At 48.9% G+C, this 14272-nt stretch overlaps 1 protein-coding gene across 2 annotated transcripts in view; it reads left to right on the top strand.

The window, feature by feature from the left end:
- The window catches only part of MAPKAPK5 (mitogen-activated protein kinase-activated protein kinase 5), a 34315-nt gene extending 20387 nt beyond the window's left edge, over positions 1 to 13928 (top strand). Inside the window, exons 8-13 of one of the 2 annotated variants that reach the window (XM_015413240.1) lie at positions 184 to 371; positions 4396 to 4516; positions 7480 to 7610; positions 10434 to 10549; positions 11771 to 11875; positions 13792 to 13928. In XM_015413240.1, coding sequence (XP_015268726.1) covers positions 184 to 371; positions 4396 to 4516; positions 7480 to 7610; positions 10434 to 10549; positions 11771 to 11875; positions 13792 to 13886 — 756 coding nt within the window. In that variant the 3' untranslated portion in view covers positions 13887 to 13928. Of the gene's footprint in view, positions 1 to 183; positions 372 to 4395; positions 4517 to 7479; positions 7611 to 10433; positions 10556 to 11770; positions 11876 to 13791 lie in introns of both variants that reach the window. The other variant, XM_015413239.1, reaches the window with a different exon arrangement.
- The last annotated feature ends 344 nt before the right edge of the window (positions 13929 to 14272 follow it).

The following is a 14272-nucleotide window of genomic DNA, read 5'->3' as shown; positions in this document are numbered from 1 at the left end:
AAAAATGGAACTCAACAAAGAGCCCCAAGGCGATAATTAAATTCCCGGGGGCGGAGCTCCCCCCCCCCCCCCCTCTTTCTTTCCGTGTAGGGTGCTTGTGGTCGCTTCATGGGGGAGGGGGGGTCACCCCCCCATTGGTGTGCGCCATGGAAAGTTAAGCTTCTTTTTCCCCCCACTCCTTAGAGCTGTGACTTGTGGTCCCTTGGCGTCATCATTTATGTGATGCTGTGTGGTTACCCACCTTTTTACTCCAAGCACCACAGCCGGACAATCCCCAAAGACATGCGGAAAAAGATCATGACGGGGAGCTTTGAGTTTCCGGAGGAGGAGTGGAGCCAGATCTCTGAAATGGCAAAAGACATTGTGCGCAAGTAAGTCACCCGGGATGGAAATGCGGCCGGTCACTTTCCTGGGACAGATGTTCCTTTGCGGTGGTCTTAGGGGGCGGGGGCGGCACAGCTGCCGCTTGCCCCCCTGGCCAAGTCGAGAGTGTATCTCTCGCACTTCCAGATGCTCCTGAGACGGCGAATGGTGTCGGGGTCGGCTTCGTAGATGTCGTTTTGGGCTGACGTGATGTTGCGTTCGTGGCTTATCTCGGCCCTGGTCACACGAAAGGTTTTGGGCTGGGAGAGGGATGGATCGGGGGCGGAGCAAACGGGGCGCGATCCCACCGCAACATCTGGGAAATGTTGCGCTCCAGTCCCCGATCCGGCCCTTCAGGCCGAAAAGCCGCATCTAAAATAAACCACCTACAGAGGTGGACTTACCAGCACAGCCGCATCAAGCGCGGCCGTGGGATCTCCGGTGCGTCCTTCTGCTGGCGCATCCAAGACCCCTGGCCAAACTGCGCATGCTCACACATGCGCAGTTCGGCAGCCTCCGTCTCCGTCTCGTCGCTTTCTCCCCAGTCTCCCTAGCATCTGATCGTGCCGGGGAGCAACTGCGCGGCGTCTCACGGGATCTGTATGATCCCGCCGCCGTGTGTCTATTTTAGTGCAGCTTTCAAAAGCCGCACTTTGCCCTTCGTCCCCCCCCCCCCCATGTGGCAGTGACCCTCGACAATCATTTTATTGTGGTTTTTAAAGGAGTGATTTCATTGCATTTTTTTTTTAACTTCGTGAGCTGCCTAAACCAGGTCTCCAGAGAGGCTATGGATAAATTTTCTAAATAAACTGGTGCCAAAGGGGAACTCGCAGCTGCTGCAGACCAAGGCAGGGGATTCCCAGACTCCTCCTGCATCCGTCCTTTCAGCTGCTTTGTCACCTGCCCTTTCTCTGTGTCTGATGATAATAATAATAATAGACTTTATTGTTATTGTACATAGTATAGCGAAATTAAAGATGCAATCATCTCGGTGATCTACAACAGTATTCATATACACTCACCCACCATTCACCACTGTCCCATAACTCCCTTAAGGTTCACATAACAACTTAAAACCACCAATGTCTCCCAAATTCCAGTTTCATACAGCATTTAAGGCAATAATAGCTCTCGAATAAAAACTATTTTTAATCTATTTGTCCTTGCTTTAATTGTCCTATATCTTCTGCCCAAAGTTGTTGTTGTTCAGTCACACAGTCGAGTCCGACTCTTTGCGACCCCATGGCCCAGATCCCGCCAGGCCCTCCTGTCTTCCGCCGTCCTCTGAAGTTGGCTCAATTTCATGTTCGTTGCATCGATGACACTGTCTAACCATCTCATCCTTTGCTGTATCCGTCTTCTTTGACCTTCAATCTTTCCCAGCATCAGGGTCTTCTCCGGTGAGTGCTCCCTTCTCATTTGGTGGCCAAAGTATTTGAGCTTCAGTTTCATTATCTGGCCTTCCAGGGAACAGTCAGGGTTGATTTCTTTTAGGATTGACTGATTTGATCTTCTTGCAGTCCAAGGCAGCAGTTCAAACAGGGCAGGGAATGATCAGGATGTGACAAGTCCTGCAAAATGTTCTTTGCTTTTTTCAAACATCGAGAACTATACAATTCCTCCAGGGATGGGAGAGGGCAGCCAATGATCTTCTGGGCTGTAATAACAACTCTCTGCTAGATGAGCTTGCCTCCCCCCCCCCCCCCCCGAAGACATTTAAAAAATGACATATCCAATTGGCTGTGGTGGGAAGTGGGGTCAACGTGCTGCACACTTATGGGGACCCGGTAGGGGTTTTTTCAAGGCAAGAGACTTTCAGTGGTGGTTTTGGCATTGCCTGTCTCTGTGTAGCGATCCTGGACTTCGTTGGTGGTCTCTCATCCAAATACTAACCAGGACTGACCCTGCTTAGCTTCCGAGATCTGGTGAGATGGGGCTGGGATGGGCCATCCAGGTCACTCAGGGCACATATCCCGTTTGATCGGCATTATTGAAACTTCCCACCTTCCCAGGACCCTACTCAGTGCCCGTGTTTTGATGACTCCTTTATTTAAAAATATGGAAATGCCTAACGAGGCATTTGATGGTACAAGGGTGCAGGTGACGTGGTGGTGATCGGATATAAATGATTCTGTTACTCTTCCTGTTGGCAAAATTTATAGGGGCAAAAATTAGATACTAAGTTTTCTGCCCAAGGCGATTGCTCTATGAGCAGAGATAGATAGACAGATGGCACATGGATAGATGACAGACAGATATAGATAGATGGATGAAGACAGATAGATGGATGAAGACAGATAGATACATAGATCACATAATTCCTTTGCGTTAAGACGGGGACGGCAAAGGATGAGATGGTTAGACAGTGTCATAGATGCAACGAACATGAAATTGAGCAAACTTCAGAGGACGGCGGAAGGCCGGAAGGCCTGGCGGAAGCTGGTCCATGGGGTCGCGAAGAGTCGGACTCGACTGTGCGACTGAATAACAACAACAACAAGATGCTGGAAAGCAATCTCGGATAGACGCAGCTTTATGTGGGATGCTGGATAGATCTCGGGTTTTGAAGTCACCTTCCGTGAACCAAGAATGTGCAGTCAACCCTCCAGTGTGGCTGCATGTTGTCAAGAACAGCAGAGGTGAATTAGCTCTTCTTCCAGGGAAGCTTGTTCGCCACTACTGATCTTTTCACTGGGAAACCTCTTAAGCTTCCGAGAAACACAGGGTTCCCTGAAATGCTGTTTGAAAGCCACAGTCTTTAGATTAGAAATGCCACTCTATGCATCATCGCTGAAGCAGTTCTTAGTGTTGGCAACCTGGGAGAGAATCATGCCAAATCAGGTATGAAGAGAAAGTTAGAAGAGGCCCAGAATGTATGCCCATTGCTGAGATCGGGGGGGGGGGGGGGCGGGGGGGGGGGGGCGTGAGAGAGCAGAATCTCATGCACTAAGCAAGAGAAGGCAAGCTGTTTAAGCAGGCGTGATCTCAGCTGCCAGGCCCCGTCCGCCCTGTAGCCTCACTGACAATTGTGCCAAGGGGTGGCAGGTTCCCAGGGAATGGATGTTGGGGTGCGCTTGCAGGGATGCAGGGAACCCGTGCCACTGACCAGAATGCCCCGATCTCTGCGTATGTTTATCCGCTCAAAGCAAAAGCCACCCCAGGGCGGCTAAGCATCGGAATTCTTCAAGTGACCATTCCCTTGCCAATTCAGACCTCGGGCAATTACCCATTCACTTCCTGGGGGAAAGAGAGTCCCCGTGGGTACAGTGGTAAGGCCTGTGGCCTGCCCAGCAGGGTCGATAGTCCTTTGCACAGTTGATTTGGGTCGTAGTATGTGTTTTATGTCACCTTTGGCCACCCAATGAGAAGGGAGCACTCACTGGAGAAGACCCTGATGCTGGGAAAGATCGAAGGTCAGAGAAGACGGGGGCGGCAAAGGATGAGATGGTCAGACAGTGTCATAGATGCAACGAACATGAAGTTGAGCCAACTTTGGAGGACGGCAGAAGACCGGAAGGCCTGGCGTGATCTGATCCATGGGGTCGCGAAGAGTCGGGCTCGACTGTGCGACTGAACAACAACAAAATGTGTTTTTACTTTGGCCGGTCCTGAGACACACTCAGTCTGGCCGAACTCAAAAACCAGTGAAACCAGTTTGGTATTTCGGCAATACAGCTTCCAACCCACTCTACCCAAAGCCCCTTTCCAAAGAGAATTGTTGTGTTTTTGGAAAGTCTCCGGAGGAAGACGGTTCTGTGGCTGAGAAACAGCCACCGGCAACAACCCCGTTAAGTACCAGTCATCCTAATCTGGTATCCCGGCAATGGTTTTTAAGAATCCACTCTTTGATCGATGAAACCGGTAAGAGAAAAGGGAGGAGGTACCTACAGAACCCATGGCGACCGCTCACCTTGTAGGCATTTATGGGTGAAAAAGCAGCGGCTGCTAGAATGGGAAGTTCCTGTGTGAAGGTTGGGACCGACCTCTAAGAAAACCGGGTGGGTTTCTGAGGTTCTGTTTTAATGCTCCCAGGTTGTTGAAGGTTAAGCCGGAGGAGAGGCTGACGATAGAAGGTGTCCTGGACCACCCATGGCTGAACTCTACAGAGGCCCTCGATAACATTTTGCCCTCTGCCCAGTTGATGATGGACAAGGTTTTTACTTTCTTTTTAATCTCTCCCGAATGGATGAACGGGGTGACGTTTTTAGGGGGTCGTTTTCAATATTGTCAGTTATTGGGGTTTGTATCCTTAATCCCAGGTCCTGATATGTGTATATATTTAAGCAGAGAATTAGAAATGGAACTGTGATGTCCTACTTATTGGGGAGACTGTTCTTCCTTTAAAATACACTATGTTCACATAAGCCTGTTAGATCCCTGCTGCCACCAGGAATTAAAAAATCCACATTTCTCTGCTATGGTAGAATGACCCTGTGTCTGGGTACTTCATAGGACTATGTGGCCCTGAGGAAGGGCTGTTCTGATTGTTGGGATAAGTTTAAACAAATAATGATTTATTTATTAAAGAATAAAATATGTTTCTGGGTATTTTGAGCTGTTGTTGAAGAAAGGAACTTATAAATATAACTGATAAAGTTGGGTCTCACACACTGTCTCTCAAAACACCAAAACTCAACTCTGACACCCGTAGCCACACAGGCTAAGCTCTGCCTCTCTTAGCCACACAGGCTAAACGGTTTGTCTTAGCCACACAGGATAGACTTCTTCTGCCGTACAGGCTAAAGAATTCAAGTCTCCACACTCGTCTCTCTAAAACCCAGAATCTCCTCCAAAACACCCCTCCTCCCACATTCTCTGTCATCAGCCAATCATATCACACTCATTTCTCTCTATCACGCTCCTTACATTATTGCCGTCAAACGAAACATTTAAAGAAACCCACACACCAAAACATGAAATCATTACAGGAGCTTAATTGAACAGGAGAGGGGGGAGAATCCTTGGCCAGACTGGGAGCTTAAGATGAGAACCATGCTGTGAGTTTGTTCCTCTGATACTCATAATCCTGCGTAGGTTGCAGATCCAGTCTTCCAGACCAAGGTTTGGAAGTTTGGGATTGCTTCTCTAGCTTGAGGTCTCCTTTTCCTCCGCATGTCCTCTCCTGCACTTTCTGGTCTTCTGTAATTATAGCTTGCCATGATGTGTCCCACTTGGAGGCAAAGGGCTAACCAGTTTGCCAACTGTGGCGTGAAACCAGGGTTTGAACTGGGTGAAGTATCTGTGGGTGAGAGGTGCTACATCTGAAGAAGTGAGCAGTGACTCACGAAAGCTCCTCCCCTGCCACATATTTTATTAGTCTCTAAGGTGCTCCTGGACTCTTGCTCTTTTCTGCTACTAAATCTCAGTTTTCCAATGTGGCCATTATGGCTACCCTTGGTTGGAGAGGACCAGTAAGTGGAGAGGACTGCATGTACAAAAAGTGAGGATGATGCTTAGAACACATTCCAGTGCCCTCCGGACTGTGGTTTTTTGAGGGCTTGGGTTTGTGGCATCTGAACTGTGTAGTTGTCTCATTCAGTCTCCCAGGTCTGTGTAAATGGGATATTGTGGAGGGGAAAGTTGGACTGGGCCAGTGTTTTCCCGTATCATCTCACAATGTTCCCTCTAAGCTGTGGAGTCTTGTGAGCAAAAATTCTACTTTGTGAGCTACTGGCATTAAAGTTGTGAGTGAGCGATTTGGCTACTGCATAAATTAGTTTGCTCTGGAGCCCTCCTTCCTGAGTCAAGACAAAAATCTGTGAGCTGGAGGCTAAAAAACTGTGAGCTAGCTCACACCAACTCAGCTTAGAGGGAACACTGGTTGCAAAGCATTTCCAATGGGTGATGGATTCTTGCCACCAACTTCATGATGGGAGGGGTGAACTTTAATCAGCAGTCATGTCCTGGGTGACGCCTGGCCAAAGCCTGGCCATCAGCCAATTGGCACTAGGGCAGGGAGTGTTGATTTGCTGCGTGGCCCCACCCCTCTTGCCTGATTGGCTCCCTGGCAGACATTCCAGTGACAAAGCTGTTCCCCTTTTGGTCCACTGGATGCCAGTCTTGAGTCAAGGAACCCCCCCCCCCCCAGCTCTCTTAAGTGACCTTGACTGTGGAAATAAACCTCCACAGCAAAAGAACTTCCTCACTTTCAGTGCTGTTTGAAGGACAGGACCAGGCTAAGAAGCTTACAATACGGAAAGCAGAATTTCCCAAGCATATCTCATTCCTAAGTGGTGCAATTATGAATATTGGCAGCTAGTCCTGGTGAAAGTGGGGCTGTTCGTCAGCTTTTGCCGCTGCGTCAAGGTATACAGAAGAAATCAATAGCATGAGTGGGCCCGTCTGTGGCTCTCCTGAAGGGTTTACTCTCAAGTGGCCGTTGCTGAAAAGCACCTCTCTCCATATCCCTGAGTGTCTGAGCTTAGCACATAGTCATCACGATAAAGAGGGTACTTCTAGTCAGTCTTAAGAGTGATTAGCACAGTGATGGAGACAGGTACGGACTAGAACCAATGCTCCCAGTGGCTTGTCTCTGTCGGAAGGTGGGACTGAGCATTTTACACCAGCTGAAGTTTCCAAACTCTTGCTGGCTAACAGTTGGCAACAGTCTTCACTGATCCCACTGCTGGGAGGGTTGAATGGAGGTGTGCGCACAAACACCCGGACCTGCCACGGATCCCTCACCAAGCGGTCTGGCCTGCGAGGGAGACTTTTGTGCAGCATCCCCTTCCGTAACCTCTGTCTCGTATCGAAGAGCCAGGAGCAAGGCTCCCTCTAAGCTGTGGAGTCTTGGTGAGCGACTGGCATTAAAGTTGTGAGTGAGTGATTTGGCTACTGCGTAAATTAGTTTGCTCTGGAGCCATCCTTCCAGAGCTAAGGCAAAAACGTGTGAACTGGGGGCTAAAGAACTGTGAGCTGGCTCACACTAACTCAGCTTCGAGGGAACACTGGCCAGGAGATCCATTGGTCCTGCTTTGGGATGTGTCCTGGGGCAGCCCGGATCCGCTTTGTGACGGTCAGCACAGCCCTCCTGCCAATACTTTGATGCCTGTTGGAAGCTGATTAAAACCTTGAAGGCTAACTTGCTTTCTCCTCCCCCACCCCCTGCCACGCCAGGCAATGGTTGCTGGTATTCAGCAAGCGCACGCGGAACAGCTGGCAAACATGAGAATCCAGGACCTCAAAGTCAGCCTCAAACCCCTCCACTCTGTCAACAACCCGATCCTGCGCAAAAGGAAACTGCTGGGGTAACGGTCAAACACTTCTGCTTTTAATGTTTTTTTTAAAGACGGAGCAAGACCCACAAAAGCGAACAGGGATCAGAGCGGGTTCGCCACGTGGAGTACAACCAAGTCATGAGAAGGGAGGGCAGGAAGGGTTGCCTCAGTGCTTAGTTCGCCTGGCCCTCTCTTCCACGCCCAGGGGAAGAATGCCGATCACCACTTTCGGGGCCCGGAAGCAGTTTTTCTCCAGGCTGTAGGATCCTGGAGGTTTTTTTGTAATCTTCTGGGCATGGAAAAGGGGCCACTGGGTGTGTGGAGGGGGAGGTATTTGTGAATTTCCTGCACTGTGCAGGGGGTTGGACTAGATGACCCCCGAGGTCCCTTCCAGCTCTATGATTCGATGACTCTTAAGTCCAGTGAACAGACAGGAAGGTGCCTCTTCCCTAGTCAGACCACTAGCTCCAGAACCAACGGGTTGAGATTACGGTAAATCAGAAGAGTTTCCGGCTAAACATGAGGAAGAACTTCCTGACATAGCGGTTCCTCAGTGGGACAGGCTTCCTCCGGATGTGGTGGGCTCTCCTCCTTTGGAGGAGGTTTTCAAGCAGAGGCTAGATGGGCCATGTGACAGCAATGTTGATTTTGTGAACGGAGGCAGATCACGAGAGGGAGGGCAGGAAGGGCTGCCTTCGTGCTTAGTTCCTGTGGCCCTTCCTTACACGCCCAGGGGAATGCTGATCGCCACTTTGGGGTCAGGAAGCAATCCTGGCGGGGGGTTTTTTGTCATCTTCTGGGCATGGAACAGGGATCACTGCGGGTGTGGAGGGGGAGGTATTTGTTATTGTTCCTGCCTTGTGCGGGGGTTGGACTAGATGACCCTGGAGGCCCCTTCCAACTCTATGATTCGGTGTGGCCGGGCTCCGCAAGGTCTCAGGCAGGCATCTTCCTCAGCCCTGTGATCTGAGATCATTTAATGGGAGAGGCCGCAAACCGAACCTGGGTCTTCCTCCTGCTTGCAGAACATCTGCTGTATGCAACACTCCCTCTAAGCTGTGGAGTCCTGTGAGCAAAAATTCTACTTTCTGAGCTACTGGCAGTAAAGTTGTGAGGGAGCGATTTAGCTGCTCCATAAATCAGTTTGCTCTGGAGCCCTCCTTCCTGAGCCAAGGCAAAAATGTGTGAGCCAGAGGCTAAAAAACCGTGAGCTAGCTCACACTAGCTCAGCTTAGAGGGAACACTGGCTGTATGGTCCCTCCCCCTTAGGAAGCCACAGCCTCGCTATGCAAACAGAGGGGTCAACAGGCTCGCCTGCAAGACTGCCCCATTTTCCTTCTGCCTCTGTGTGCCTTGCTGTCACCTCAGACTCCGGCACGGGGTAGCGAGACAGGTCAGGGAGGCCGTGAGTGGGTGAAAGTCCCTTGGTAGCAGCTCGTAGCGCCCCCTCCTGGGGGACACAGGCACCCGTGTTTCAGACGTAGAGATGTAAAATTTCCGGAAATTTTGAAGCTCAGAAAAAAACCCGGGTTTTTTTCCAGTTTTTTTCGGGGGGAAACGGACATTTTCCGAAAAATTGAAGAAAATGCTACATTAGCATTTGTTTTGTCTTTTCTAGATTGAAAGTCATTCTGTTACTTTAGGAACATAAAATATGACTATGGATATTTTTACTTGGCATGAAATTATCACAACTAGCATATTAAAAATATAGTGTATCCAAACAATTATTACAAACAGAATACCCACCCACATACAAGAACAAAACTGAAACCTTTTTAGTTTCTTCTGACAATAGCACCTCCTAAAGGAAGAAATGCATCGTGTTCTTGCATTGGAGAGTTCAGTTTGTAACCTAGGACTTGCTTGTCCTCAGTGCACAGAAATTGCATCAATCTGATAATATATATGCACAGAAATTAGATCAATCTGATACTATATATATATATATATAATAAATGATTTGGAAAATATTTGAACACTTTGTCTTAAAATATTTTATTCATCATGTTAAAATAAAACGTTCCATAGTCAATTTTTTTCCTTTTATTTTCTTTTTTCAATTTTTCCATTTTTTTGGGAAAAAACAAAAAAGGCTTCAGGAAAAAGGGGGGGGGAACTGTTTTTCCCCCCGAATTTTTCCAGGTTTTTTCCGGGCCTTCACATCTCTATTCAGACGTTAGGGCCAATGCTCCTTCTAAGACGTGGAATCTTGTGAGCAGAAATTCTACTTTCTGAGCTGCTGGCATGAAAGTGGTGAGCGAGCGATTTGGCTCCTGCCTAAATTAGCTTGCTCCGGAGCCCTCCTCCCTGAGCTGAGACAAAAATGTGTGAGCCGGAGGCTAAAGAACTTGTGAGCTAGCTCACACTCACTCAGCTTAGAGGGAACATTGGTCAGGGCAACTGGGGGACATCTCTGCGTATTTCAAATCATTGCACAGAGCTGCTATGCAAGGGGCCCCTTGTCAGACGGGACACGGGGCCAAAATCGGGGGAACTCTTTTTGGCCCAGACATGCAACCCCTTCTCCCTTTCACCCTCCATGGCCTTGCAAGCAACTATTTGGTAGGTGGGAGGAGATCAGAGAATCCGTTGTGAAGTGAGGGCGGAGCCCAAGTGCGAAGATTTGATGCTCCGCCACATCCCAGCCACGGAGCCTTCCCTGGCCGCTGCAGTTCCGTCCCATTTCTCGGGTGCTTCTCTCATCTCACCTGGTGCTCCTCCTTGCAGTGACAGCAAGGTGTCATCTGTGAGAGGGGAAGAGGAGAAAACCCCCCCCCCAAGCTGACGTGTGCGTCTCTCCGGCTTTGCTTGCGCTCCTCTTTGAAAGCTTGCCCCCTTGTCTCGTTACAGAACAAAACCAAAGGACAGCATGTACATCCACGATCCGGAGAACAGCAGCGAGGACTCCAACGTGGCCCTGGAGAAGCTCCGAGACGTGATCGCCCAGTGCATTCTGCCGCAGGCTGGTAAAGGTCACAGGCTCCAAGACAGTCGGGTTTGAAGGGAGGTGTGGGGGGAGGGTGCTGAATTCCCGGTCGCCTTCCCAGTACCCGGAGCTCCTGTTTGGCAAGAAGCGCAGACTTCTAATGGGCAGACCCAGGAGAGGAAGAGCTTTGGGCCTGGAGCCAGTGCAAGACCGCTTGATCTGCTCAGAGTGGTTAGAGGCGCCATTTGAGCTTGTGCACCTCTTCTTCCAGTTTGGTGTCGTGGTTAAGTGCGCGGACTCTAATCTGGGAGAACCGGGTTTGATTCCCCTCTCCTCCACTTGCACCTGGCCGGAAGACCTTGGGCAAGCCATGGTTCTGATAAGAGCTGTTCTTGAAAAAGAGCAGTTTCTGTCAAGAGCTCTCTCAGCCCCACCTACCTCACAGGGTATCTGTTGTGGGGAGGGGAGGGGAAAGGAGTTTGTAAGCCGCTCTGAGATACCTTTGGGTAGTGAAGGGCAGGGTATAAATCCAATCTCTTCTTCTTCAGAGAGCCAGTTTGGTGTAGTGGTTAAGTGTGCAGACTCTAATCTGGGAGAACCGGGTTTGATTCCCCACTCCTCCACTCATGGCTGCTGGATGACCTTGGGCAAGCCGTAGTCCTGATAAGCGCTGTTCTTGAAAAAGAGTAGTTTCTGTCAAGAGCTCTCTCAGCCCCACCTACCTCACAGGGTGTCTGTTGTGGGGAGAGGAAGGGAAAGGAGATTGTAAGCTGCTCTGAGACACCTTTGGGTAGTGAAGGGAAGGGTATAAATCCAATCTCTTCTTCTTCAGAGAGCCAGTTTGGTGTTGTGGTTAAGTGTGCAGACTCTAATCTGGGAGAACCAGGTTTGATTCCCCACTCCACTACTCGCAGCTGCTGGGTGACCTTGGGCAAGCCATAGTTCTGTCGGAACTGTCCTTGAAAGAGCTCTCTCAGCCCCGCCTACCTCACAGGGGTGTCTGTTGTGGGGAGGGGAGGGGAAGGGAAAGGAGTTTGTAAGCCGCTCTGAGACTCCGAGTGAAGGGCAGGGATATAAATCCAATCTCCTCTTCTTCTCCCCCTTTCTCTCCTTCCTCCCTTTATATTTTCAGAGCTGACCCTGGGGTGCGTCTGCCCTGCACGGGATGCTCAGCAGTCCCCACTCCTTTATGTAGCCAGCATGACACAATTGGTGAAGGATGCCTGCTTTACTTTTTTTTCCCCCCCCTGTTCTGAAACAGGCGAGAATGAAGACGAGAAACTGAACGAAGTGATGCAGGAAGCTTGGAAATACAACCGGGAGTGTAAATTATTGCGAGATACCCTTCAGTCCTTCAGCTGGAACGGTGAGCGGCGCCAAGGGCGTGGTGGTAGAACAAGGGTTCCCCAACTTTTTTGAGCCTCTGGGGACTTTTGGAATTCGGGCACAGTGCAGCGGCCACAGCCACAAGAACGGCTGCCACAAAATGGCTGCCGCCGGAGGTGGAGACGATCGCAAAATGGCTGCCACAGCTTACCATCAGTCACTATGGCGACAGCCAATGCTCCCTCTAAGCTGTGGCGTCTTGTGAGCTCCTGGCCTTAAAGAAAGGGCCACGGGAACTACTTTGTGGGCTCCTGGCATTCAAGTTGTGAGGGAGCCATTTGGCGACTGCATCAATCAGTTTGCTCTGGAGCCCTCCTTCCTGGGCTAAGGCAAAAATGTGTGAGCCAGAGGCCAAAAAACTGTGAGCAAGCACAAACTAGCTCAGCTTAGAGGGAAGGCTGGCAACAGATGCTCCCAAATCAGTCTTTAAACATCTGCACAGCTAATCAAAAACCTTACTAGGCAAATGACCCACCTGCCCCCCTCATCCACTTTCTAAAACGCTTGGCCAGCACCGGGAAAGGTGCCAGCAGGTGCCATGCGTGGGACCCTGTGCGTAAAAGAGCGGGTGGCGTTCTCCGTCTGTTGTTTGGCCTGCCTCGTAACGATGAGGTTCCTGGAGGGATGGGCAAGGAGACAATTAAATCAGTCAACCGAAAACAGCAGCAGTACAATGACAAGATAACAAAAATGGCAGCCGCTGAAATTTAGGAAATGATTCAGGTGGGCACTGGTCTCAAAATTTGTCTTTAGGAAATTATTGATATACATCAGGGCTATTTTTGGGCAGGAACGCACAGGAACAGAGTTCTGGCTGGCTCCCAAGTTGGCCACGCCTAGCAGGAACTCATTAGCATAACAGGCCACACCCAACAGCAGGAATTCATTAGGATTGGCTATATTGGGGGTGTGTGGCCTAACATGCAAAGGAGTTCCTGCTACAAAAAAAGGCCCTGGGTTTTAACAACAAACAAGGTAAGCAGAATAAGAAGCAAAAGGTGGGTATGGCTGGATGAGCACACTTCTGGTAACATGGGGGTGTGGCCTAATATGCCAATGAGCTGTGCTGTCATGGGTGTGGCCTAATATGCTAATGAGTTTCTGCTGTTGGGTGTGGCCTATTATGCTAATGAGTTCCTGCTGGGCTTTACCTACAGAAAGAGCCCTGGATATACTGTTTGTTCAAACGGAATTATCAATATATTGTTTGTCAAACAACATTTGATTAATTCTTATGCCTACCAGCAGTGTTTTCAGTTACTGGTTTTAACTCGGGTTTGCGTATATTTTATTGGATCTTATTATTATTTACATGGTAAGACGCCTTCCGTTCCTATAAGGCAGACAGGTGGCTAATAAATGTTTTAAATATGTAAATGTTTGGTTGCTGGCAGTTTTATTTGAGCTGGTGTTTGGCCGCCGACACCCTGACATCTGTTGTTCTTGCAACTTTAATATCGAGGCTGCATTTTCTTTTAAAGTTGACAGAAAGTTTGCTGTGCAGATCACTATAGGGTGTGGGGCAGATCAGGAATAGTTTCAATCCGAATTTGGGAAGGCATCATAGAATCGTAGAATGTTAGAGTTGGAAGGGACCTTGCGGGTCATCTAGTCCAACCCCCTGCACTCTGCAGGAGCACAGCCGAAAGATAGGCCTACAACTTACCCGAAAGATGGTCGCCTAGCCTCCGCTTGAAAACGTCCAGCGAAGGAGCACCCACCCCTTCCCGAGGCAGTCTGTTCCACTGCTCAGCCACTCTTATAGTTAGGAAGTGTCTCCTGATATTTAGCCGGTAACAACTCCCTTCTAATTTCCACCCATTAGATCGAGTCATGCAATCCTATCGGGTCATTCTTCAGTTTTGGAGCTAATCAAGTTCACGTCTTGTATTTCAGGCAGAGGATTTACAGACAAAGTGGACCGTCTAAAACTGGCCGAAATAGTGAAGCAAGTAATCGAGGAGCAGACAAATTCCCACGACTCTCAATAGCCGGAGACACTGCTTCTTTTTAGAGCAAAGACAGACGACACCCCCCCCTTTCCATTTTTTAAACTACTTTGAGTTATCCTTTAATCTGTAAAGTATTTTTATGTAAATTAATAAATCATAATTATTTCATTAAAATTTCCATGCAGCTTGAAACGATGCTGAATAGGTGTAGATAACGAGAATCATTGGTACTGTAATATTTTTTTAAAACTCAGTTCTTCAAAAAGTGTGTATATATATATATATACACACACACACATGTATATATGTATATATATATATATATATATGTATATATATGTATGTGTATGTATATATATATATAATTTGTATGTACCATTTAATTCCCGACTGTCAAACGGGGCAAGTGACCGTCTTCAATAACT

This window comes from Gekko japonicus, unplaced genomic scaffold (assembly GCF_001447785.1).
Source record: "Gekko japonicus isolate JY-2015 unplaced genomic scaffold, Gekko_japonicus_V1.1 scaffold10, whole genome shotgun sequence".
NCBI classification, from domain to species: domain Eukaryota; kingdom Metazoa; phylum Chordata; class Lepidosauria; order Squamata; family Gekkonidae; genus Gekko; species Gekko japonicus.
The sequence above is the reverse complement of the archived record's forward strand: the minus strand, read 5'-3'. Positions and strand labels throughout refer to the sequence as shown.